This window comes from Cryptomeria japonica, chromosome 1 (assembly GCF_030272615.1).
Source record: "Cryptomeria japonica chromosome 1, Sugi_1.0, whole genome shotgun sequence".
In the NCBI taxonomy this organism is placed as follows: Eukaryota; Viridiplantae; Streptophyta; class Pinopsida; order Cupressales; family Cupressaceae; genus Cryptomeria; species Cryptomeria japonica.
The window spans coordinates 121,789,759-121,813,945 of NC_081405.1; the positions used below are offsets into that span (position 1 = coordinate 121,789,759).

The 24,187-nt window shown below is 38.9% G+C and overlaps 1 protein-coding gene across 3 annotated transcripts in view; it reads left to right on the forward strand.

Annotated features, from left to right (window-relative positions):
• The first annotated feature begins 7,519 nt into the window (after positions 1-7,519).
• LOC131026808 (uncharacterized) overlaps positions 7,520-24,187 on the forward strand; it is a 257,348-nt gene continuing 240,680 nt past the window's right edge. Inside the window, exon 1 of one of the 3 annotated variants that reach the window (XM_057956786.2) lies at positions 7,520-8,322. In XM_057956786.2, coding sequence (XP_057812769.1) covers positions 7,909-8,322 — 414 coding nt within the window. In that variant the 5' untranslated portion in view covers positions 7,520-7,908. The remainder of the gene's footprint in view (positions 8,323-24,187) is intronic. The other 2 variants (XM_057956787.2, XM_057956785.2) reach the window with 2 other exon arrangements.

Genomic DNA, 24,187 nt, shown 5'->3' on the forward strand with positions numbered 1-24,187 from the left:
TGCCTACTCCTTCCACTGCATCTCTTCAAGATATTTTTTAGGATGATTCTAATGATGGTGTTGATGATCCACCATCCCCACCTCCACCTGCTCCACCTCAGATGCCCAAGTGGGCTTGCCTTACTATTGAGGCGACAGGTCCTATGGCTGGTGATCCTTCAGATACTCGTCGCACCCGTTCTCATTCTGTGGGTTCTAGTCTTTTGAATCATACTACTTCAGATGATCCTCAGAAGTTTTTCAGAGGCTGCCAGACACCCTGAGTGGGATTGTGCTATGGCGGAGGAGTATTCTTCTTTGATGAGGAATCGTACTTGGGATCTCTGTCCTCTTCCTAAGGGCAGAAAGATGGTTAGGTGCCGTTGGTTGTATTGCACTAAGTATGTGGTTGATGGTTCCATTGATAAGTACAAAGTTCATCTTGTTGTGAAGGGTTTCTCACAGGTTGAGGGTATTGATTTCTCTGAGACTTTTGCCCCTGTCGCCAAGATGAACTCTATTCACTTTGTACTATCTCTTGCAACTTCTAGGGGATGGCCCATTTTTCATATGGATGTGAAGAGTGCCTTCTTGCATGGGGACCTACAGGAGGAAATCTGCATGGAGCGGCCTCAGGGATTTGTGCAGGACAGTTCTTTGGTTTGCAAACTTCGGCGTTCATTGTATGGTCTCAAACAAGCCCCTCGGGCTTGGTATGAGAAGATAGATTCTTTCTTGCTCTCCACTGGGTTCACCCGCAGTCATTCTGATCACACAGTGTACATTCATTTTCTTGAGGGTGAGATCTCGATTCTTGTGTTGTATGTTGATGATCTCCTCATCACAGGTGGCTCATCCTCTATGATTCAGCATATTCAGCGAGCCTTGATGGACCAGTTTGAGATGACAGATCTCGGTCTTCTACACTATTTCCTTGGTCTTCAGGTGATTCAACATTATGATGGGCTCTCCATTTACCAATAGAAGTATGCTCTAGACTTGCTTCAACGCTTTGGTATGCTTGATTGCAAGCCTGCTCCCACTCCTTTTCAGTAAGGGGTTGTTTTGATTACTGCTTGTCCCACTCCTTCAATAGATTCTACACTTTACAGGCAGTTGGTTGGTAGTTTGTTGTACCTCACTCACACCCATCCTGATATTTCCTTTGCGGTTGGCCTTGTCTCTCGATTCTCCCATGATCCTCATGAGAGTCATTGGCAAGCTGCCAAACGTATTTTGAGGTACATTCGGGACTCTAGTTCTCATGGCATTCACTACACATCAAGGGAACCTCACATTGTTAGCTACACTGACTCAGATTGGGCTTCTGATGTCACTGATCGGAGGTCTACTTTTGGCTTTATTTTCTATCTTGGCTCTACTCCTATCGCATGGTCTTGCAAGAAGTAGACTGCTCATGCATTATCATCTACAGAGGCTGAGTACCGCACTGCTGTGCTCGATAGTCATGAGATCTTATGGCTATGACAGTTGATGACTGAGTTGGTTTTTCCTCCTGATAGTCCCAGTGTTCTTTGGTGTGACAATCAGAGTGCTATTCATATTTCCCGCAACCCGATAGAGCATCAGCGGGCGAAGCACATTGAGCTTCACATGCATTTCATCTGCCAGTTGATTTAGGATGGTGTTCTCATTCTGGAGTACATTCCCACTTCCGAGCAGGTTGCAGACATCTTCACGAAACCTTTTGCATCGCCACACTATCTTCAGTTGCGCTCTATGCTTGGGGTGAAGGAAGTTGTCCTTGGGGGGTCTTTATAAGGCCTTCCTTCCTTGCTTCTCCTTGTAACAGATTGTTTAGCTTGCAGAAGATCTTTAGGCTCCTGTGGTGTTGTGTTTCTCAACTCTCACATATAGAAATGAGATACATAAAGGAACCTATCACTGAAATTTGAGCCTGAAAATGACAGACCAGTGTGCTAGTTGCCCTAGTCATGGAGGTGCCTCTGTTAGCTTAAATTTCAGATTAGGATGCTTTGTAGATTAATCTTAGAAAATCAGCCAAAAAGTGATGGACATGTCTACTAATCGACATAATCCATGAGTTTTCACTTGTTCAAAATTTGGAACTATATGTGTTAGTCTACTCTACACAAATCTGTAACTTTCAACGGTCCAACCTGTAACCTACACATAGAAAGAAGGAAAATGTTGTGTTGAATAGGTGCCCCAATGTGCTAGGTACTTGAAAATGACATACCAGTGTGCGAGGTGCCCTAGTCATCGAGGTGCTTCTATGAGCTTAAAATTCAAACTATAAATTAGGATGCTCTATAGATTAATCCCTCTAAAAATCAGCCAAAAAGTGATGAACATGTCTATTAAACAACATAATCCATGAGTTTTCACCTGTTCAAAATTTGGAATTGTATGTGTTAGTCTACTCTAAACAAATTTGAAACTTTGAAAGGTCCAACTTGTAACCTACGCATAGATAGAAGGGAAAAGTTGTGTTGTATAGGGACTTGCCTAATTAGAACCCCACATAGAAATTAACCTCAACTATGATTGATTAGAAAAAGAGAGCTTACACCTAGTAGGACAAGGACTACATTTGAAAGGAAATGTTAAATTGAAATGATATTACCAAGTAGGCTTGATAATGGTGGTGATGCAATGCTCTTTGGATAAGTCCCTTAATGTTTAATGCAATAAAATGGCATGACAACACACAATAAGGTCAATCATGAAAGCACATTTCCATGTAGGTTGTTGTACGTATGTTGATGCTCCATAATAATCAAGTATGAAGATACTTGCTAAAAAATGCTTGCTTAAGGGAATGCTAGGAGTGTGATAGGAGGTAAATGAATTAGAAATTATGCCTTTATATAGGGATCTCAAGGTATTTCCTATTTTAGGATGACTTCCAACAATCTTATCCAAATATTCAGACCATATAACAAATGACAAGAATGAACACTACGATATGTTTGATTTTGGGCCCTTTTTAAAGGGACTATGGTGGTAGGTTTCCTAGTCACCTAGAAAAGGAGTAGAGAAGGATGAGTACAAAGTACATAGCCCCGAGAAATAGCAAGTAGTCACCACATGAGTGTATGACTACAATTTGGTTGTGACAAGGCCAAAAATAGGCTTGAAATGAGCTATGAGAGAGCACACTAAATCAAAGGCCCTAAAAGGAGTGTGAAATTGTAAAGGGTTGTAATTTACAACACTAACATTTAGCCCTCACTTTAGTGGGAGTATTAACTTTTGCTCATACTCACAATAAAGCAGAGAGAGAAAGATAGAGAAACTATGTGCAAAACTAACAAGAGATAAGATGTCACCAAGTCAAGGGAAACAATCCCCCAATATTAGGATATTAACTCACAAAACAACAAACAAGACAATTGAAGATAAAAAAAAAAAGAAAAAGAAAAAAAGGCAAACAAAAAGACACACACATGAAAGGGGTTGGTAATAAAACAAAGGCTCCAAGTCAACTAGTTGAAGAGACCTCAATAATCAAAATGTCTCAACCACTAATATCATTCTCAAAATGTTATTGCAATAGCACAATCGAACTTATATAAAGACAAAGAACATACACCAACTGAAGAGAGAAGAAACCATGATCTAACAACTAGTGATGTATGTTATGTTAGGGCTCCATGGAAAATTTTGAATCATGAATTCTAGTAGCCCACCAAGTATGTTATGTCAATTGGGTGATTCATGATTACACAATGGATTCTAATGGCTAGCAAGTTGTGTTATGCTAGGCTATCCATAAAAAAGAGAGAAAGACATATACTTTATTGGACAATAAAGTGTGTTATATTGTACATGATCCATGTTAAAGAAGATTACCTAACAAAACCTTTTTTTCCTAGGTAATTTGAAAATGTGATTACAAAATAAGTGTTACAATTTGCATTAAGAACTAAGATTATAAAACAAAACCTTATTTGTTAGAAAATCTAAAAAATGTGACTACAAAAAGGGTGCTATTGTATGCACTAAAATATGAGATTGCAAAATAGGTGTTGCAATGTGCACCAAAATATAAGATTGCAAAATGGGTGTTGTAGTGTGCAACAAAATATGAGATTGCCAAATGGGTGTTGCAATGTGCACCAAAATATGAGAGTATGAAATGTGTGTTGCAATGACACCAAGTACAATCAACAAGGAGGCCTTATATTCCCCCCTGAAGATGTCAACTTATTACCATGTTGATATCTTAAGGAAGATAGAGATCTACATCAAGGATATAACACCTTCATCACCACTTAGGAGATATCTTCAACACAAATGCATTCTTTCCAAGCAAGGAAGAAGATCCTTCTAAAGAATACAAATCTTCAAGCCAAGAAGAGATAGTTGTAAAGCTATCTTACAAGCATAAAGGTATCCTATTGAAGGATACTATAATATCATAAATTGCACCCCGTGAAATTCCATGTCACATAAGCATATTCACTTCAAGCCGATTGGGAACATTCATCACTTGTTTGTCCTCTTGTCCACATGGTCTGCCTTGTAAGATAAGAACTTGGCTTCTACTGACCATGTTGACTAATTGACCAATGGACTCTAGTGCACCATGGAGATGTCCGCACGCCATGCTAGCATCTCGCGAATTTGTTAGTCCGCATGTGGCCATTTGAGCGTTATATCTGTGCCTGGAAGAGTTCGTAATGCCTCTGTTCGCGGCCACTGACATCGGGATTCCTTCAAATGCCTATATCTCTTGCATTTTGAGACTTTATAAGGACTTTTTGATCATTTAGCAAGTTTCCAAGCTATCAACATATTTTCCTACAACTTTACAGGTTTCTCCAATGATTATCGTCGACCGTTGTTGTAACTTTAAGAGCTTCTTGGTTGTTTATTTTCAATCCTTCAAACATCAAATTCTTAGGCGTTGAAGGGGAGTCCTCATTATCTTGTAATCTTATTGCCTTTCTTTATCATTTATCTCTCTATTGTTGCTACTATTTGGGTTGTCCATGGAGGTGGAAACATCAAAACGAGGTTTGACTGAGGTAGGCCTCTAAACACAACCCCCAATATTTTCCTTCCAAAGATAAATCCTATAGATCAAAAGAGATTACTATTTTTTTAGCAACCTCAATAAGCATACCTCAAACATAGAATTTAGGTAGTCAATGTTGTAGTAGCCATTAGAGGTCAACGAGCATTATGTGAGCTAAAATATCATGGCCTTGTACTGAATGACAATACTTCAATATGTTGAGAGAGGAACAAAGGTAATAAAGTAAAGATTGCTTGGATGTAGTTGGATTGAAGGCCATAATATGGTATATATTCCTTGTGTAAGTTATAGTTACAAAGCTTATAAGAGCTCCTACACTCTTAAGGCTTTCAATCACATGTCCTATAGATATGGAAGGCGGGTTTTTGATAGTTTGAAGGATTTGTGAATAGGTGCAAAGTTATAAGAACCAACTAAAATGAGTTGGAAGACAAATGAAGATACTATATGATAGTTTGAGGCCATTCACAAGTATCTAGGTGCTCATTAATATGGTCTTCATAAAGGAAATTCAAGGCCCCAATCTTTGACCTTTATCACATAGCAATTAAAGAGATGGAAAAAGCAAGAGCAATAGTTTGGTACCCACAAGTAGAGATAACTAGGTCATAAAAGATGTATGACATATGTCATTTCATCAATTTTCCCACGTTACAATGTTTTTGGAATTCAATCCTAGGTAAAAGACAATGCCTAGAAGCAAAAAAAAGTTAGTTAAATTTTTTCAGTTTTGTAGGCACTATAGCTTTTTTTAAGTTTCTCTTTAGTAAAACCTTGATTTGTAACTAAAAAAAATCATTCATTATGTGACTAAAAAGTAATATAATATTCAATTTTGAATGCAAAATCAGATGATATTGAGATTGATACTACTTTATAAGCACTTTCTACATCAATGAAATCAACATTTTGTCTCCTTTACATGTTGTTTAATTGTGTGTAAGCAAATGATCAATATATCATTTTAAGATTTGTATGCAAATCTTCCATTATAAGTCCCATTTTTAACATCTATAGGTAGAAAACACTTACTTAGTACAGGTTATAGGTTGTTTACTAGTTCAAATAGACATTAGATGTGAAAAAAAACTCATTTCCTTTTAAGAACTGTAAAAAATTAAACCTTCCTATGAAATAATGATGCATTAGTATGTAAAACATTTGAGTTGTGCAAGGAAAAGTTGGTCATTGAGCAACTATGTGTGAAGATAGTAGTATAGGTCTATAAAAAGCAATTTGGTGCATCATCACATTAGGAGATAGTTTTAGTTAAGTAATCCTTCTACCTATTTTCCTTAGCGATATCAATAATCTAGGTTAGTTTTAGGTGATAACAACACGAGAACCAACCTTTTATTTGAAGATTCACTTCAACTTGAGGTAATCCACAACCTTGAAGTTTGTCCATGCTTGTCAACTGGTGAGAGAGTCATTCTAAACGCTTTCTTAAGGGGGCAATAAATCATCAACAAAGTACTAAAGTCACTCATCTATTGTGAAGAATTTTTTTTTTTTTTGATTTTTCTACTGATATGTATAAAAAGTGGGAGGATTTTGCTATTCGATAAAGTTTAATCACTTTGTTTGGAATGGGCTCAAAAGGTGCTTTGAAGTTCTCTACTAGCAACTAGGATTGGATGTTGAAATGATATTGTGTTCCAATGAATAAGTGTCTTTGTTAAAGCATATAATAGTCCTTTAACATATTATGCGATTTGTTAAATAATTGTTGAACATTATTCTATTCAGTGATAACTTATAAAGATTGTGAACACTAATATGTCAATACATTTGAGATGAAAAATTCATATTCTTATGTCATAATTCTTTTTTGAAAACCATAAATCTAAAATTATAATCACAATCCTTTTGATTTTGGTAATCATAACATTTAGATATTTCAAATGAAATCAAAAAAATATTTCAAACATACATGAATTTCCTCATTTTACAAACTAAAAACTAGATACATATTTAATTTAATTTGTCAAATTGAAACATAATTTGAACCCTGAAGACATGCTCACCTCAATGTAATGGCACGCTTGCATGATCTCCTTTCAGCTAGATGTAGGGCTCAACGGTCTATATAGGCATCACCTATAGACAGATTGACTTATGGAAATTTGAAATGGTTGTGGTGTGATAGCCGTTTTATCCCAATTGACCATGTGCATTTTATGTTATAGTGACGAACCTCTTTAAATAGCATTGCCGAAACTAGGGACCACGATGTTAACGGTAAAACGATGTTAAAAATTGACCACGTGCATTTTATCCTAATTATAGCCTAATGAAGGCCACGATATTAACGGTAAAACAATGTTAAAAAGAGAAAGCAAATAAAAAGGGGACCATGTGCATTTTATCCTAATTATAGCCTAATGAAGGCCACGATATTAACGATAAAACAATGTTAAAAAGAGAAAGCAAATAAAAAGGGACCCACATGCCATAACACCAATAAACATTAGAATGTCTGAAGTAGCACTAAATTCCCGTCAGAATTATTGTACGGGACGGTGCACCTGCACTCCGAGCTTTCTGGATTGAATCTGCACGAAAATTAGGGCGTGTAATGAGTTGATTTTCAGGCGAAAAGAGACGGCGGAAAGGTTCAATACAAAGAAGAATAGTTTCTCAATTCCGTCATTTTTTGTCGTAGTATTATTATCTCGTCCTTTGGCGCGCTTGAGCCGCTCATTCAAAGGGTTTAAGCAGGTTACCCAGTTCAGTACATGAATACAAATCTCTGCGCTAAATATATGTAATGAACGAAAATGTACGGTGCATAATGTCAGTCTTTCAGTCTTTCATCTTTCAAAGACCTGCAGATTTAGTAAAATTAGCGCATTTCAGTTAATTTTGGAGAAGACGCTTTTCTTCTCTTTTGCTGGCCACCTATGGCGCTGTCCCTTCGCCAGGGACGTTTCTGTGCACCAAAATTTGATAGGAATTTAGTCTGCCAAATGTTGCAGTGGAAATGCAAATACGAGTCCAAGAAGTTTGCAAGGGACAAATTTAGTGGAGGAGATTTAGGGTATTTTTTGAGCAGAGCACTAACGACGATAAACTTAGAGAAGGCTATAGTGAAGCCTAGGGTTTCAACAGCTCAGTCGGTTGCCGTGCTTGAAAGTAAGGATGTTAAAAGGGAAATGGGAAGTTGCGGTTTAAATGAAGAGCAGGCGAGCGTGGTGGAAACGAATGACAAGTATGTGAGGGTTGTGGCGGGCCCCGGTTCTGGTAAAACAAGAGTGTTGACTCATCGCATTGCTTATATGGTTACATGCTGCAATGTGTCGCCATCCAGCGTACTGGTACACACTCTAATTGCCCCGTTTTTAACTAAACTTTCTTGGCAAACGGTGTTATTTTGGCAAATTGTGTTAATTTTCCTCTCAAATTGTGTGAGTTTTCTACGTTAATTGTGTGATTTTTTTTGACAATTTGTGTTAGTTTTCCTGCAAGCTGTGCTAATTTTCCATTTTATTTTTCTTTATATATTGTGTCAATTTTATATTTGATTCTTCTTTGTAGCTGTGTTGATTTTTACATTTGGTTTTCTTTGTAAATTTGTTAATTTTCCATTTTATATTTTCTTCGCAAGTTACATTGATTTTCCATTTGATTTTTCTTGGTAAAATCGTGTTGAATTTCCGTATGCTTTTTCTTTGTAAATCGTGTTAATTTGCCATTTGATCTTTGTTTAAAATTTATTGATCTGTCATTTGGTTTTTCTCCATATTAGCAAATTATGTTGATTTCTTGGCGAGCTGTGTTAGTTTTCTTCTTAAGTTGTGTTAGTTTTCCCTCAAGTTTTGTTAATTATTTTCCTTTTGATATTCGTCATAGACGTCATAGACGGTGGTACCTTTTGAAATTTTCTGTAATAGGCTGAGCTATCTGCCAATTTTTCCTTAACAATCTAGCTGTTGGTTTTTTGTCAAACAGTTGGTTGTCTATCGTTCAGGACTGATTTTTGTTTAACTGATACCTGGTGCGTTTTTGGTTTTACATTGAATCATCCAGGAACAACAAATACGCATATATAAATTTAAATATAAATGGCAGTAAGCTTCAAATTATACAACAAGTTCCTTTTGCAGACTAGCTAATTCGTAGTTTTCAGATAGCTAGGAAATATTCAACTAAGTCCACCAATCAGTTTAAAAAAAAAAATGATACTGTTAAAAGATGACAATATAATCCCAGTACAAAGCGACTAGAACCTGATTTGGCAGCACCATATAGCATTCTCTGTCCAGTCGCTGGAAAGTGTATGCACACTAGCTATGCCTTGCTGTTGGAAAAAGCCCACGACTTCTTACTTCCCTCTCACGTCTCAGCAAGCAAGCTACAGGTTAATGCTGGCGTTTTTCCCTAACGTGTACAGATTTCTTCAACCACGATATTGCTGGTAAAACCTTAAGGTGTCACGTCTTTATTAAGCTGGACTGAATGGATTTTCTGTGAACTGCGACAGGTAATGTGGTTGCTGTAATCACTGTGAGTGTATCCAGGGTTTGTCTAGTAGTGGCGTGGCTCTCTGGTACTTTCCCAAAGGTCTGCGAACTGATTAATGATCAACGCCTTCACTCCCAATATTTCTGCGATTAACTTAAGCCCCCCCAAAATGATAATCTTCAGAACTGAAAGGTTCGATTAACTTACAGCAAATGCCACAGCTCGTACCTTCCTCACAATGATCTTATACCTTCAGTGCATTCTTTAATCGATTGATGAGCTTTTGCAGTTCTTCCAACCCTGATACCACTATATTCCATCTCTGCCATTTAACTTCAAGATTTCCCAGGACTGATTTTCATAGGTGTAGGAAATGATACCCAAGAGGGATTTCGTCCTCAAGAGCCCAAGTTTTTCCAGAACTGAATCCAGAAATACAATTTCCAGGAAAATCAATTGCCAAGACACAATTCCCCAGATGTCCATTTCCAGCATTAAATGCCTTCATTTATTACTCCATCTTGGCTCTATTTCCAATGCATCACCAATGTGGGATAATAGAAATTTATAATAATACAAAATAACTTATGTCTCCCCTTTTTGAATGGGTACTTTTAATTTTTCCCACTTAAACTATAGTCTCCCACATTTAAAAGGTATTAAAGTTAAATATTTGAATTTAACTTTAGAACTTTTTCAACAATAGCCCAAATAAATTAATGGCACATTAAAATTGCAATCTAGGAGAGGAATAATATGCATCAAAATATCGCCTACCAAAATTGCATCAAAATTTAGCTGACACTGCGCCAAAAAAGATTTACTATTAATAGTAAGTTCCAGAAAACCCTGTCAAATCAACTCCGTTTGGCCCGAAACTGAATTTGCCTAGGTCAAAACCATCACGGATCCCTGCAAAGTCCTGGTTAGCCCTTGGGACCATGACAAAAATGGCTAACGACAAATCGCTAGACAACTGCTAAAAAGGGGAGATTACAGTCCGCCCCCCTTGAAATTGCTTGTCCTCAAGCAATCTCAGCTCTGGATGCTGTAAGATCTGCTCACTCTCCCAAGTAGCATCCTCTACCGACAGATTCCTCCACTTCACCAAATATTCCTTGGTGACCCGTCTCCGTAAGGTGCGCTCCCTAGTCTCCAAAATAGCCTTAGGAACCAAAATAAGTTTCCCCTCATCATCAAGAGGAGGTAACTCTGTTGAAGGTACTATATTATGACCCAACGCCTTTTTGAGGCGTGACACATTAAAAACATTGTGTACCTTACTGTCTGCCGACAACTCAAGCTCATAGGCCACCTCTCCAACCCTCCTGATAACTCTGAATGGGGCCGTAATAACGTGGCTTCAACTTTTCTGCACCACTCTTTTTGAGAGTGGACTGGGGGTAGGGCTGCAGCATGAGGTAATTCATGTCACCCACCTCAAAAGATCTCTCTATTCTATGGTGATCTGCATATTGTTTTTGCTGATTTTGAGCCTTCTGTATATTTTCCTTCAATTATCTCATGATATTTTGACTCTGTTGTAAGAGATCCTTAGCCTTTTGTACTCGGATGTCCCCAAAAAGCAAATCTAGGAAGCTCAGAGCCTCATTACCATATAGGGCCATAAAAGGTGACATCTGAATGGACATATGATAAGTGGTGTTATAACAATACTTCCCTAGATGCAACCACTTAACCCACGCCTTCTGCTGCCCTGCAATATAATTGTGGAGGTATCCTTCCACCCACTTATTCACAATCTTTGATTGACCATCTGTTTGTGGGTGATAACTGGTGCTCGGAGTAAGCTCTGTCCCACACAACCTGAAGAGCTCTTGCCAAAAATTACTCATAAACCTGCTGTCTCGGCCACTCACTATGCTTTGTGACAATCCATGCAACCTGAATACCTCTCTAAAAAACAATTCCGTTGTCTGCACTGTTGTATAGGTGGATGAAATAGCGAAAAAATGAGCAAACTTCATCAACCGATCCACCACCACATATATGCAATCCCTGCTTTGGACCTTGGGTAGTCCCGTAATGAAATCCATCGACACACTGTCCCGCTTCCTCTCAGGAATGGGTAGGGGCTGCAATAAACCACCAGGGAAAGAGTGCTCATGCTTATTTTGCTGACACACTGGGCACTCCCTCACATATTGTAATACTTTTGACTTGAGCCCTTTCCAAGTAAAGTGCTCTCTCACCTACCTGTAGGTTTTGAAATACCCTGGATGTCCTGCTAATGGCGAGTCATGGAAAGCTCTCAAAATATTTTGCTTCATAGTAGATCCTGACACTAAATAAATTCTCTCCTTGTAAATGATCAAATCATTTTCCACTGTATATCTGTCATCCTGGATAGTGCCATCAATGATACCAGTAGCCCACCTGTCTTTTGCATACTCTGCTGAAATCAATTCCCTCCAGTCATCCTCCAACACTCGCAAAGCACACAAATGTGGTCTCCTGGATAAGGCATCAACAACTATGTTTTTCTTGCCTTTGATGAAGACTATATCAAAGTCATAAGCTTGCAGTTTGCTGACCCATTTCTGCTGCCTGTCATTCAAATCCTTCTGCCCAAGGAAATGCCTCAAATTGTTATGATCTGTCTTGACGGTAAACTTATTGCCCACCAGATATTGTCTGAATTTCGCTAAGGCATGCATGATCGCTAACATTTCCTTGTCATAAATGCTGTAACTCTTCTCAAGCCCCCTCAATTCCCTGCTCTCAAAAGTGATGGGGTGTCTATCCTACATCAATACCGCACCAAGGCCCTCACCCGAGGCATCACAATGCAACTCACAAGGCTTGCTGAAATCTGGAATAGCCAACAATGGACATGTGCTCATCAACTCCGTAAATCTATCAAAACACTGCTGAGCGCTATCTATCCACTTAAATCCATCTTTCCTAGTCAAATCTGTAAGGGGTGCAGCAGTCTGAGAAAAACCCCTCACAAAGCGGCGGTAGAATTCACACAACCCAAGGAATCCCTTTAGCTGAGAAACATTCTTCGCTGGCGGCCAATCCATAATAGCCTTGATCTTATCTGGATCCACAGGATCACCCTCAACACTGATGATGTGCCCCAAGTACAACAACTCTGTCATCCCAAAAGCACATTTAGACATCTTCGCATACAGGGATTCACTCTCAAGGATACTCAACACAATATCTATGTGTTTCAAATGCTCCTCCCAAGTCTTACTATAAATCAGTATGTCATCAAAGAATATCAACATGAACCTCCTCAACTGATCTCTAAGTGTCCTGTTCATTCAAGACTAGAATGTGGCTGGCGCATTAGTCAAGCCAAAGGGCATGACCCAGAACTCAAAGTGTCCATAGTGACCCCTGAAAGCTGTCTTCTCCACGTCATCCTCCTTGACTCAAATTTGATGATAACCGGATCTCAAATCTATTTTGGAGAAGTAACGGGCACCATGCAACTCATCTATGAGTTCATCAATACGGCGAATCGGATATTTGTTTTTTTATCGTTTTATTGTTTAATTCCTTGTAATCAATGCACATCCTGAAAGTATCGTCCTTTTTAACCAACACCACTAAAGAAGCAAATGGACTTTTACTAGGTCTTGTTGATGTGTCTAAAGTTGCGGAACTACGACTTCATTCGGCCAACGCATAATAGAATTCTAAGTATCCTATCCTCTCTTGAGATAAGGAAATCCCTAATGCTGTGTTAAATTGATCAATGGGGATGAGCTCAATGTTTCGGTTGTCAGGTCTTGACTGCAGGATAGCTTAGTAGTTGATGTGTTTTGTTGGAAACACAAAGGGGACTTACGGTTAAATGGAATTGGTTTCACACAGGCTCCCTAAAATCTTAGAGTCCTATTTCATTTGATTTGCTTTTAATTGATGCTACTTCAGCTTGACTTGCGGGCTTCTTTTAATAAAAAAGGGAAAAAATGGGGGGATAAGGATAAAGAGTAAATAAGAACAACTAGCTAATTTAACTAAGACAACATATTTGAACACATAGACGGAAGTCTTAAAATAACTAGAAATTACTTTGCCAGCTAATTAGCACAACTAGGTAAAAACCAATGCAATCATCTAAGGATTTTGAATTTTCAAGCTGCTAAATACAAATGATGGACTCTTAAATACAAATGATGGACTCTTACACCCACTCATTCAAATCTAACAACCGAACTTAGCACAAAAGGGGCTCAGACTAACCATGCAGAGGGAATAATAATCAACTATTTCCTAATGGTATGAACCAACATTTACATCAAATACATGCATAAATAAACTGTCTGAAAATAAATACAGTTGCAGAAATATAAAATAGATGGAGAAGAGGACCATGCACTCATAGTAAAAAGACACAACTTTAACATCCATTAAATTCTGTATATATTTTGCCAGAGTTTTTGCAACAATCTTTTTTTCTGCCTAAAATAAAGGAGAAACTAACTCCTTTATATAGAGTTCTCAAAATGGATGAATGGCCAAGATTAAACTTAGATAAATGGGCCAGATTCATCCTCTATCAAAACTGCCCATACCCATAAATGGGAGGCAAAATATCAACAACAACAAAAGGGGAAACAATAACTACCAAAAAGGTAATCAATAACTACCCAAAAAGCTGCTCCAAAAAATGCACACGCACGGAGCTCAAAATTTACAACAGCTTTGGTAGTTAGGAATGAACTTTATGTTTGAAAAAGTGCATTTTAAGATTTAAAAAGGAACATATACTTTAGGAAAGCACTTTTTCCTTCTCTGCTGTGGACCCTTTTTCCAAAAATTCAGCCTCCCTGTGCAAATACTCCTTCCAGATGTCCCGATTTGTTGTACACTGTGCTTGAACGTAATCCTGAAATTTGATGCATAGTTGGAACAACACCTTGCTTGGAGGCATAGGAGGATGGCGAATTTTGTATTTGCATACCCTCCAGGTGGCGATCTACATGCTTCAATCCATCCTTCCAGTCGAACCGATGAGCCTGAAAATTTAATATGTCCGCATGCAGCCCACTGGCAAATTCCAGGTCCTTTATGGAGTATGCTACCTTATCAATTCTCAGCCTATCCTCCCATCTTGGTTGTACTTCATTCTCGGACATACTATTCTTCCAACCAAGGACCATTGATCTGAGGATCCTTCCACCAAGATCCCTCATGTTTGACAAAATTTCCTCGCACTCCTCTTGCTCTTTATTAATGGTATCTTTCGTATCATTTTTCATGTTGGCAGTCTAGTACCACTCCTTGAAAGTGCTGATGTCATATGGATCCGGGATGGTAGGCAATGTGGGAATCTGCATGTGGGTCCAGAAAAGAGCCCTTATGAGGGGAAGAATCACACCAACCACCTCATGGACCTTGAAACATTCCCTCTTCACTTCAAACATCTTGACGTGAATGGTCTCTCGATGGTGGGCCATTTCCTTCACATCTTCAATGATGTGCTCTCCCTTTTCTTTAATGTCCCAAATCCACTCCCTGACGACCTTGGCGGTATCACGCACCCCTTAAAACTCGATTGTAGTCCTTTGTGCCAATGGTAATGGAGGAACATGGGATTCAACGGCATGTTGCAGTGGTTTCAGCAGGTGATCAATGTACCCCTCAGCTTGCTCAACACGAACTCGGTACATGTCTCTCTTAGCAGTCATTTCGTCGAGCTGTCTGAGCATATTCTGCACGGAATCTTTGAACTCTTCCCCTTCCTGCTCTTTGGTGGCTCGCCCTATTGGGATGGTCGCAATACTATAATCAGCTAATGCAATTTGATCCGCTGGTTTATCTGCAGGTGGGGTGGCAATGTGAATGGCATGGTTCCTTTGCTCATCCTTAGTGATCCTGGAGTAGGTCTTGGGCTTTTTCTTACCTTTGAATTTGATTTCTCCTATGCGAGAGAAGATATCCTCCAGGTTAATAGGTGGCTTGACGACTGCCTTTCGCTATGCACGAGCAATTAGCCAGTCTTGAGGGATGGTCTGTCCAGATGTAATTGCCAAATTCCCACTCTGTTCCTTGGAGGCTTCAGCTGGCTCACTGCCTACCTGCAATTGATTGGTCATAGAAGGAACAAATGCAGTATCCAATCCCTTACTCATGGCTGAGTTCTCTCCTACCTCGCTGAACAACTGCCAGGTATCCTCCTGTGATGGTTGCTTTTCAGTTTTGTCGGGTTCCTGAGTCTCATCCTCCTTTTGTTCTCCCTCAACGGTGGTGTCATCCTTGCCGCCGCTATTCCATTGCAATTCATGCCTACTTCCCTGAGTGAGCTCATGCTTACCAGCCTCTTGATTTGGTGCAATCTCTCTCTCCTCAACTTGATTTCCAGGTTCATCTGGGCCAACGACCCTTACCTCTGCATCTTGTGCCTGAGGATTATTTGCCTCAAATGCATCAACATCACTCTATGAAGGCGGAGCGGGTATGTAGTCAAGTTCAACTACATCATCCTCCGAATTGGGGTCTCTGGATGATGAACTAACTTCCGGCCTCCTGATAGGGATCTTTTCTCTCCTTGTTCTTTTTGATGTCCGAGTCCCTCTATTGTCTCTTGCTTTCTTCCTCTTTTTTCCAGGTTTCTCAACCTCTTCTTTTGGTGCGCTTGAGGTTCCTTCATCCTCCGAAGGCTGGGAATCGAGATTGCCCATCAGATTGTATGTGAATTGGGTCCCTTCATGGGTCAGTTTCTCAATTTGTTGGGATAGCCAGTAATCGGTATACCTCCTTGGAGCTTCCATGACTGCCTCAAAATCAGTGATTGGGTCCTGAGTCCAATCAATGCCTGGCAAGAGGTTCTTAATTGCTTCAAATTCTCGGACCTGCAAGCAATTACCATAATCCGTTACTTGATCTGGGACCTAGCGGTACTCATAAAGCCGCATCTGCTGGACACTTAATCTAGAATACTCACGTCGTCGGACCTCAAAGTCATCGGAACAGTTGCTCCAATAATCCTCAATTGATGCCTTTGCCCTGTAGCGCCTGCCATAGGCTCTCTTTGCCAAATTATCATGATTGAAGCACTTCTTAGGGAAATGTTCCTGTAGGCCATATGACGCCAATTCAGCAAATGACTCCTCAGCTTGCACCGAATTTTTGAAATGCACATCAAGGGTACCCAAAATCATGGGGAAGGTGAACCCAGACTGCTTCTTATCTCTGAGTAGACTCCCTGCTGGGTGCGCCTGTCTTGCAACTTCCATGAGGACTATTTTGTCTGATGGATAGCGTGAAAGCCAGAATAGTGTTCCCTCAAAGCCTGCTATTCTGATGTAAGTGAACCTAGGGAATTGGATAAACCATGCACCATATTTTTGGATCAAAATGATAGCCTGTTCTGAAAGCCTTATGTGCAATCCTCCTTGCATTAATTTGACTAGGCGCATTGTAACGACATCATTAACACGCTCATACTGACCAATTGTGTAGGCAATGTTATTCTTTTCTCTTTGAACAATGTCATAATAATGCAGTTGAGGGTAGCATTCATACGCCTTTACCTGATTCGGCTCGTTCCTGATCTCACCTTTCTTGATTAACCCTGTCAGTAGTTGGTGTCGGACAAACATGTAAATCAAGTAGGAAGTCATGGTAAAGTACCTCTTTTCTTCAAGCTCGATCAGCTGTGTATGGATATTGTCGTTGATGATTTGAGCCCAGTCGAACTTGGACTTCCTAGCGAAGACCTGCTCAATAAAGTAGAACATCCATTCCTCAAAAAAATTAGAGTGAGGGAGTCCCATAACCCGGCTGAGTAAGGTGACCATATCACCATACTCGTTATGAAAATCACTTCTAGGGGTCTTTTTACTGATCCTAATGCTTGGGGGTCTTCTTTCTTTGTACCATTCTTCGTTTATCAACGTCTTGCATTTAGCAAGATTCATGTCATAAGCGACTTGCGCCTCATCAATAGTTGTAGCAATAGAATTATCGGGAAATGGGATATCAAATGCCTCCCCAATGGCCTCAGGTGGGAAATAAAATCCAACTGTGTATCTCGATAATGCATATTTGGTAGCATTTTGTGTTCTTGGTCTTCAATCCTGTTGGTGGATTTCAACTTGTCGTCCGATGGTGTGCTTCCTCGTGCTTTGCCGCTTCGACCCTGCGCAACACGCTCTTCAGCTTTAATCGCGATCTTCAGCTTTAATCGCGATCAGGTCTTCAATCTGAGCTTTCAGCCGTCACCTTAGTTCCTTTCGACGTCAATCTTCAAACAACCAATTTCAACCTGGATTAATTACTTCGAAAAATTAAATAAATTAATTTAACAAATATCAAATTTTACGCAATGCCGGGCTTTGTCTTGACGAAGAACGAAGACGAAAGATGTTTGTTTTAAAACAATATAAGTCCCCTCCTTTGTGAATTTAGGGTTTCTAGCCTAAACGTGAGATTTTAGCTCAAGTCGAAGCACCTTTGCTCACGATTTTCGACCAAATTCGGTCTTTTGCAAGACTTTCTTCTCAATGTTTATTTGCCTTTCAAGAGATTTGCTTTTAAGTTGAAATGCCTTGCACCTTAGTTTTCGGCCGATAGAGGTGAAATGTGAGATTTTATTTTAAATGCTCATTTGCCTCCCTTTTGTTTTTCAGCCGAATTTGGTCCTTTGAGAGATGTTAACTGTTAATTTAAATGTCTCTCTTGCAACCAAATTCAGACCTTTTCCCCTAAGTGAGAGATTTTAAAGAACCCCAAACGCCTACCCTATCTTAGTGAAATTTGGGCCTATGGTGGGAGTGTGCGATTTTCCTTTTGATCGCTCAAGTGATGATGCAACCTTTTCTCCTTTCGGGCCTATTGGGCATTTTAGAGGTTTCCTTTTAACGCATTTGCTCTTAACTTCGAGTCTTTTAAGCCCCTTGTGCGATTTTGGCTTGGGAAATGATTTGTTTTAAACTTCGCACATTTTACCCTACTCGCGCGATTTTGGCTTCTGAAGTCGAAATGCGACTTGGAGCTCCTTTGTTTATTTTCGGCTTGATTGGACTTCTTGCGCAAATATGTCTTGCTCTCCTTTTCGGCCTATGAGCCGACTTTGTGAACTTGAACTTGCTTTTGGTGTTTTATGCTCAATGAGTGAGATCGGGTGACTTAGAGCTTTCGGCTGAATGGGGGGGGAAGTTGCGTGGTTCGATTTTTACCTTCTTTAATATTTTTTTGGGCAAATGGGTCATTTTGCGTGAATTTAGATGGTTTTATTTTTCGGCTGAATGAGGTGAGACTGCACAAATATGAATCCTTTCAATTTTGGCTTTGAAGCTGATTTTGCGAGCTTGAACTCTTTTCGGCCTGTGGAGCTATTTTGTGAGTTTCTTTTTTTGCGGTTTTACAAATTTCGGCCATCTCAGGGGGTGTGCACGATTTTGGTTCATACTAGGCTGAACAAGGAGGATGATAAGCGATGGCCTTGTTCACAGAGACTCTTGATCTTCCCCTCTTCTACAAGGGTAGGGAAACACGAGGGGGGGGGTCCCTGTCAAAAGGACGGGGATGGTGTGTAGAACACACAACAAGTTGTTATTCCTATTGAAATCTCCGGTGCAGTCTTCAAGAGTTAGTTTATTTTCGACGAGCTGAAAGTTTGACTAGTTTTGGGAACAATCAAAACTGTTAACAAGGTTCCAATTCTCACAAAGCCGTGGATGAGTATTTGGACTTAGCTTTTTGGCGAAGTTTGAGGTTCAACCAGTTTTTGGAACCACCAAAACCGTTGGCAAGTTATGGTTCTTGGTGATTTTGTTGACAAAAGTGAGGGTATGCTTGGTGCTTGTTCCCAATCAAAGTCTTGACAAAGGCAAAGATGTATAACATTTTGGGAGTTCCAAACATGGTTAGATTCCCTACAAAGGATGAGTTCATTGGATTTTCAAGAGTTCCTATGGAGTTGGGAACCATCAACAAGGAGTAAGCATGAGTTCTTGAAGGGATGAAAACCCTCAACAAGATGATAAAGTGACAAAAAATTATAGAAGGGGACTTGAAATGGTTATAATGGCCTTTGGAGTGGATCAAGTGCTCGAATGAAAGCGTGACACATGTTATGACATGTCAAGATGTGGGTGGCCAATTTTCTTCTCTAGTTTCGACACACTATAGAGGTGGATCTTGTCTGATTTAGAAGAATCTTTTTGGGGGAAGTTGAGAAGAGGTGGGTCAAAGAGTCTCTCGTAGAATGTGCCATAGGGAAAGGCAAATTTCCTAGGGAAGTGGCATAGGTGAAAGGGTAAGGGTGTCAAAGAAAAAGTGACGAAGGAACGAGAGAGAGACTAAGAGAGAGGCCATGAGAGAAGGCCTAATTTGTAATGTAATGAATGTGTATTCCTAAAGCATGAATAAATAAAATATTTTAAATATTGTTGCATGTGTTGTTTTGTTTTGTTGCTTCCATTGTGTTGTGTGTGGGCTGCATGAATGGGTTTCGTCATAGGGCCCCCTAGTCACGATTTCATCATCAAACAACCAATGAGGTTTAATAAGAAAGAGAAAGAGCATATGGTTGTTGAAATTGCCATTCTTTTTGTGGATAATAATGTCCAAGATTTGCAAGTTGTCGATTTCTAGTGAATAGGAGAGGTAACATTTTAGTTGTTACACCTTGGCACAAAAAATGCAAAAGATGCTAGAAAAAGATGGTAGAGCATAGGCAAGGTTAAAGGCTTAAGAGAGCTTGGGCTAGTTGAATTTTTTATGTTGGGGGACCTTGTTAGGCCTCCTTTTTAAGTTTAGAGTTAAGGTATGTTTGTTTTTTAATTAAGTGTTTAAATTTTTTTATTTTTTATTTTCTCATTTTTTTTGGCACAAGTGAGGCCTTAATGTCCTTGGGATGGTTAAGGAATGCCTAGTTATCTCTTGGGATGTATCTCCCCTTCTTGTGGCCTGCATGCTATGGATGGTGAGTGATGCTTCATTCTTGTTTTGTTGCCTCCGAGACATAGGTCATGGTGCCGGGGAGATGTCCCCACGAATCCCTAGAATATATCCAATGCAAGATTGGAATTGGAGAAATACAACAAAATTTAGTTCCGTAATGATTTATTGTTCTTCATAGGTGACCTAAACAAGATAACTTTAGCAAACCAGTTTGTTTGTTTGTTGTCCTCATTTTGGATTTTCAAAAATGTGACAACCCCTACAAATTTTTGCTTAAATGTGTTGTTTTTGTCTCCAAGGCACGTTTTACGAGGTGCAAAAATCACATTTGTTAGTGTCAAATCATTGGGGGGTGTCTTTGCCATCATTGTCCAAGTTTTGGTCTTCTTTTTCCTAGCTTTTTGTGCAATTTCAGGTTTCAGAGCAGTCACTGTAGGTTGAAGATTTTACTCTTAAGGCATGCTTCCCGAGGCAAATTTTTTGCTTCTTGTTGAACTGGACCGATCTTTGGTTATCCTGAATCCGCGTTTCAAATTTCATCGCGTTTTGAGTTCGTTTGCTATGTTTTTCCTTCAAAATTGGGTTTTATTCTCTGGACTGCAAGTGGAAAATTTTCTTTCCTTTGCAAATTTAGAGTTTCCTTTATGTTTTAGTGTTGTAGGGGTTTTTTCTAGCAATTACAAGTGAACTTTTTTTTAAAAGATTTGTAACTTGTAACTTGCTTTTTATTTCCCCTTTCCCCTTTTTGTCTTTTAAGTTGTTTGTAGGAACTTTTTAGACAAATTACTTTTTTTAAAAAGATTTGTAACTTGTAACTTGCTTTTTATTTCCCCTTTCCCCTTTTTGTCTTTTAAGTTGTTTGTAGGAACTTTTTAGACAAATTACAAGTTAAATTAAATATACAAGTTTAATGAGAACTTGTAAGTTCTCATAAAAGTTTCGACTTTGTGCTTTTAGTTGTAATAGGGATTTTATTTCCCTATGACAAGTCTTTTTAAGTTTTTAAGTCTTTTATGTTTTTAGTTGTAATGGGAATTTTATTTCCCTATTACAAGTTTTTATGTTTTTATTCCTTTTAGTTTTAGGGGTTTTATTTTCCCATTGCATGTCGATTTGTTCTTTATTTTTGTGCTCTTCTTTCTTAGAAACCCCAAATTGGTCAAGTGAAGGAAAAGTAATGCAATTTAAAACTTGTAAAGGGGTTTTAAAAACCCGATTGCATCTTTGGAGGGCACATTTGCTTGTAGTTGGAGAGGAAAAATCGATCTGCATTCTTGTTCTCAAAAATCTGATTTTTGTGGCATTATTCCCTTGAATCCATCCCACATTCTTGCTATGTTGCTGGAGATTGATGGTTGGTGCCACGTTTTTGGGATTCAACAGTTTTGGCAAACATGTTGTGCGTAAATGTGGGGATTTTTGGCTTCGTTTTTTGTTGTGTAAGCTCCATGTTTTGGGTGCCCATATTCTGCCATTGTTGCCACATTTGCAACACGTTTTGCATCCTTCATTCATTGAAGAGTGTTTGACAACAAACGTATCTCTCCTTCCAAGTTGTTTTTTGTGGAGTTGGATGAATGGAAATCCATTTTTAGCTGCCAAGGAATATCAACGTGGTGGTTTCTCAATGTATTTATAGAGCATTTCGGTTCTTCCTAAGCTCATTTGTTTTGGTCTAGGGCATTCTTCAAGCAAGGTTCATTGAATGCAAGTTGTAAATGTGCATGATTTTCCCCTCTTTCATTTTTCCTATTTACTTGTATTCGGGTTTTCGAAACCCGATTACAAGTAACTGTGGTAATGTTGACCTTCCCCCTTTGGTAAAAAGAGTTAATCTTCTTTTTACAAAATTTACAAATGTTGAAGAATTGCCATTAGACTCATTCATTTGATTTCGGGATTTACAAATCTGATTACAAGTTGAAGTTTTTCCCATTTTCCAAGTTGTCAAGCTGATAATATTCCTTCCCATACATGGACATGGTCATAAGCTTCATTCCCATCATTTCCCACATATCAAAATCCCTATCCCACCATTTCATCGACTCATTTCACACCTTCATTGGTTTTTCCCATTTAAAGTCTACTTGTAGTCAAAATTTTAAAACCCGATTGCAGTTGTGACTTCACTTGCGGTCAGCCTTCCAGAACCCGAAATTGGTCCAAAATACACTCAAAAAACACTTGACAATGTGTCTTAAAGGTCCAATTACAAGTGCAAACTTGTGGTTACCCATTACACATATGAAGTTGCATGTTTGTTCTCCACAATTGCAAGTTAATGCTCTTGTTTTTCCACACGTGTAATGCAGCTTCCAGAACCCAAAACTCACTTGTGAGCCCATTTTTGCATCAATTTATCCCTTCCCTTGTTAGTCTTGTTTGCACACACGACCTACCAAATCAATAAATTAAGGCATGGGTCTTATTTTGCAAGCAGATTCCAAGATTGTAGGATGATACAAAGAAAGAACAACAAGATGATGGAGCCACAAAAGGAGATGGATAAGTGATGTGAATGATTGAAAGCATAGAATGCTTTCAAGACAGAGATAGGTTTCTTACTTCAGCCTTGCAAAGAACTTCCCTCTTGAAAAGCCAGTACTACCCCAAGCAAGAAGATAAGATTGAAGTTCGTTCGCCAAGGACACAAAGATCATTAAGGATGCAAATTCCTGTTCCGGTTCGAGATGTCTTCACCAATCTTGAATACTTCAAGTTCTAGCATCCTGAAGCAACATGAAGATTTTCAAAACAAAGGATGATGTAATTAAAGTCGTGTCTTCAGACACATACAATAGTTTCAATTGTGTATTTGTAATTTTGTTTTGACAAGTTTACCTGTAAAAAACAATTTTGTAACTGCAAGTTTATCACTTGCACTTTTGTAATTACAAGTAAGTTGATTACAAGTCAATTTAGAATAGGACTTGTAATTTTGAATAAGTCTTAGTTAGTAGTTGGAATAAGTCATGGTGGTTGAGAGAATTTCTCAAGTTAGTTAGGATCCTCCCACCTTTTTCTCAAGGCTCGTCTCCTATAAATACTTGAGGGGGTCTATTGTAATGGATATCTTTTGGCAATGCAACAAAACTCTGCCAATTTGTATGTACACCCTAAGACTTTGAGCTTAGTTGTAAATCAGATTGGAGTCAATTTGTAATGTCCCCTTCTCAGTAAGGAGTAATCAGAGGTCCATTGGCCTATTCCGGAGACCTGTAGGCCGATTGGAATGATGAATTAGTGTTTCCTATTTTCTAGGAGGATTCTTCGCAATTTTCAGGGATGTTCTGATTGGAGTTTGGCAAAATGAATCAAAGTTTCCTTCTGGGTTTTTTGTAAGCTTCGCAGTGGTATGACATGCAATCAGTTCAGGGGAGTTTGCAGAACTTACTATTTTTAGTAAGTTGATGTTAGTTGTCATGATTAATGGGTTTTTCTGGGTTTCTCGAGCTGAACTACAGGGTTCGAAGAATAGTCTTTTTGGAGTTGTTTTTAAGACTTACTATTTTTAGTAAGTGTCATTTCAGGTAGTTTTATTTTTAGTAGCTCAGTTGTGAGTTCAGACCCAGCTCAGTTTGATGGTTTTCAACACTTCAGTCCATAGCTCAATTTGGTACTGATCAGTATTTGTTTTGCTAGTGATTTATTAAATATTAATACTTTACTCTAAAGTTTAATATTTAATTATATTGCTTGACGTTTTAGAAAATGAAAGGAGCATTTTATTCAAAATTTATTTGTTCTCCTAAGTCAAGCGCCCAAGGATGGAATATACACTCATGTATAATGTTCTTTTATGTTGCAAGTTGAGACCTAGGAAAAGTT